The sequence below is a fragment of the Vigna radiata genome, chromosome 7 (genome assembly GCF_000741045.1).
Source record: "Vigna radiata var. radiata cultivar VC1973A chromosome 7, Vradiata_ver6, whole genome shotgun sequence".
Taxonomy (NCBI): Eukaryota; Viridiplantae; Streptophyta; class Magnoliopsida; order Fabales; family Fabaceae; genus Vigna; species Vigna radiata.
In genome coordinates this window covers 21,455,519-21,458,686 of record NC_028357.1, presented here as the reverse complement: position 1 = coordinate 21,458,686, position 3,168 = coordinate 21,455,519, and the positions used below count along the sequence as shown (strand labels likewise).

Genomic DNA, 3,168 nt, shown 5'->3' with positions numbered 1-3,168 from the left:
TTAGTTAGAAATTATACGATTGTCTAGTGCAACGAGTCTCTTGGGAAACGATTTCCGGTCTTACCGGTTTATTACTTGAAACGATTTGGTACGCTTGCCAAAGTCCCAACAAGTTTTTGGCGCTGTTGCTGGGGACTCGGTGTTCAAACTAGACTTTTGTGTGATTTTTAACTGATTTAGACTTTATTCTTTTGTTTATAATTTTTTGTTTTATAGTAACTACTATTTTCATATTTTTGGGGCTAACTTTTTGCTCGAGTTTGGTTGTTCTCTAGTGTATGCAGGGAACTATTCGTACAAGGAGGACCGTGTCATCTGAACCACTCCTTGTCAACCCTGAGATCGAGAAAACAACTCGTAGAAACAACAGTGACACTAGGAGATGACGAGCCATTAGTCAACAAGCTGCCCCTGAATCTTCGACTTTTCTCAACAATCAACCTATTGATCTTCTGGATACTTCTTTTGTGAACGAGATGGATGGCATAGGACCACCTCCACGAAGAACCATAGGGGACTCCATTGCTTACACTAGCTCGAGAAAAATCTCAAGCATTGTGAGGCCCACTATGAGTGATAAACTTGCAGAAATGAAGCCAGCTCTTCTCCAACTCATCAGTTCTAATCAATTCTCTTGCATGGATAATGAAGACCCTCATGCTCATTTGGTCAATTTCTATGAGTTGTGTGGCTCTGTGGGTGCTATGGGGGAGGAGGAAGAAGCATTGTATATGAGACTCTTCCCATTTTCTCTGAATGGCAAAGCAATAGATTGGCTTCAATCGCAGCCTAATCAAAGTTTGACTAGTTGGGAGGATGTGGAACAAAAATTTCTGGTTCGCTTCTTTCCACCATCTAAAACCACAGAGATAAAGGCTACAATTGCTACTTTTGTCCAAGGAGTAGATGAACCACTGTGTGAAGCCTGGGAAAGATTCAAAGCTTTATTGAGGAAGTGTCCCAGTCATGGCTTTAGCTTGGAGATGCAAGTGCAAATCTTCTACGATGGTTTGCAACCTCATACAATGATGATACTTGATGCATATTTTGGTGGGTCGATTCTATTAAGAACTGCTGATGAGGCCATTGTTGTTATTGAAAATATGGTGTCCACTGACATGTGGAGCCGACGTGGGAGGACTCAAGTTCAGAAAAGAGGAGTTTATGAACTTAATGCTCAAGATGCAATACTTGCACAAAACAAACTTCTTGCTCAACAGATGGAGGTCCTAACCCAAAATATGGCCAAGTTACCTCAGCAATTGCAAGCAATGCAAAACCAAGCTCAACCGCACCATCAAGTTATGAGATGCGATTTCTGTGGAGATAATCATCTTAATGGCCATTGTCAAGTTCCTAGTGGTTCCCAACCTAAAGAAATCAACTACACGGGGAACCAAGGAAGACAAAATTTCTTCAACAACACCTTCCCTAATCCTTCCAATCAAGGGTGGAGACAAGCACAAGGAGCTTCTGGTAGTAGAAATTCTTATCAACCTGCTCACCAATACTCATCTTAGAATGATAAGAATACAAAACTAGAAGAAACATTGCAGATGTTCATGCAACAGTCCATGCAAAACCAAAAGAATATCGATGCATCTATAAAGAATTTGGAAATGCAAGTTGGTCAGTTGGCCAAACAATTGGCAAATCAACAAAGTGGACAATTTTCTGCTAATACTGAGGCCAATCCAAAGGAAGAATGCAAAGTCATTGTCGCAACCGGGATCGCAACGGGACGGCGAACCAAAAAAACAAACGGTTTTAGAAAATACTTTGAAGTCGCCACCATAATTTATTATGGAAAAATATGGAAAAACCCTAAAATAAAAAGCATGGTCTACGAAAAAAGAGATTTTAAGCTCGGGAATCGGTTACACGTAAGGAAGGTATTAGCACCCTACCGTGCATGCCAAAGGCAGTACCTTTAATTAAATGTATAAAATTAATGTGGTTTTCAAAAGTATTAATTTTCCCCAAAAAATAAAGTAAATAGAAATAAAAATAAATTATTAAGAAACAAAAAAATATTTTTTTATTTTATGAACCCGGCAAGGGTTGACCTTGGTCCTACGTATATCCATTAATGGACAATCAGGGCTCACGTAGTTCTTTATCTAGAAAAAAGTTTGTGAGTTTGTTAAAAAAAAAATGGATTGATTTATTATTTTTGAAAACCCCGGGGATAAGGGATCACGTAATTTTGATAAAAAAGATTTAGTTTAACAAAAATTAACCTTTTTAGGTTTTAAATAGTTTGGTATTTCTTATTTTTTTAAGAAAAAAAAAGAAGAAGAAGAAAATGGCCATAGTCCAACGCGTACTTAAAAAAAATGATTTTTAAGAAAACATTATCTGCGCGCAAAAAAATATCTTTGGAAGAAAACTTCAAAATATAATAAAAAGAGAACAATAAGAGTGTAGAGGTGACATACCTTTTTAAGCTTGTGGAACTTCCTTAGTGCTTTCTCAGGTGATTGTTGTTGATAGAACCCTTAGGTGTGAGAACCTATTTTTCTCTACTCTTTCTTTCAAATTCTATAATCTCTAGGTTTTTTCCTCTATTTTTTTCAGTACCCTTTTTCCCTTCCACAGAGTGTGTATTTATAGGCACATATTGTAATATTAATGTGATCTTGCCTTAATGGCGAATTAATTGACAATTAGCAAAATAAGGAAAGAAATGGTCTTGATTGCAGTCAAATAAAATTTGTGACAAAGATTATAATAATTGCCAGAAAATTTGCCCATTTAAAAAAGGACCTTATTTCTTTCTCTTCAGGAATAAACTGATGCAGCAAATTATATCAATATATTTGTTATTATTGCTTACCATTAATGCCATAATATGATTCAAATTATTACCATGTTAAACAAATATTTCAAAAACATTCTAAAATGATGTGCCCTGCGTTGAGGAAGATTATTATTTTCTTTAATATTGATTATTTACTTTCCCGGACAAAATTGGGTGTTGACAGTCATTACCACAAGAAGTGGTAAAGTGTTAGTTGAACAAGAAGAGAGTAAAAAGAAAAATGATGAGAAAGAGATGGTAGAAGAAGAAAATCAAGAAGAAAGAGGAATGAATGAAGAGATTGTGAGAGAAGAAGAAGAAGTGAATAAAAGTTCAGAAAATGAGAAAAAGCAAAAAGAAAAAGAGAT

The 3,168-nt window shown here is 36.0% G+C and overlaps 1 protein-coding gene across 1 annotated transcript; it reads left to right on the top strand.

The window, feature by feature from the left end:
• Positions 1–476: 476 nt before the first annotated feature.
• LOC106766175 lies at positions 477–1,520 on the top strand. Its single transcript, XM_014650925.1, has one exon. The coding sequence runs from the start codon at positions 477–479 to the stop codon at positions 1,518–1,520; it is 1,044 nt and encodes a 347-aa protein (XP_014506411.1).
• The last annotated feature ends 1,648 nt before the right edge of the window (positions 1,521–3,168 follow it).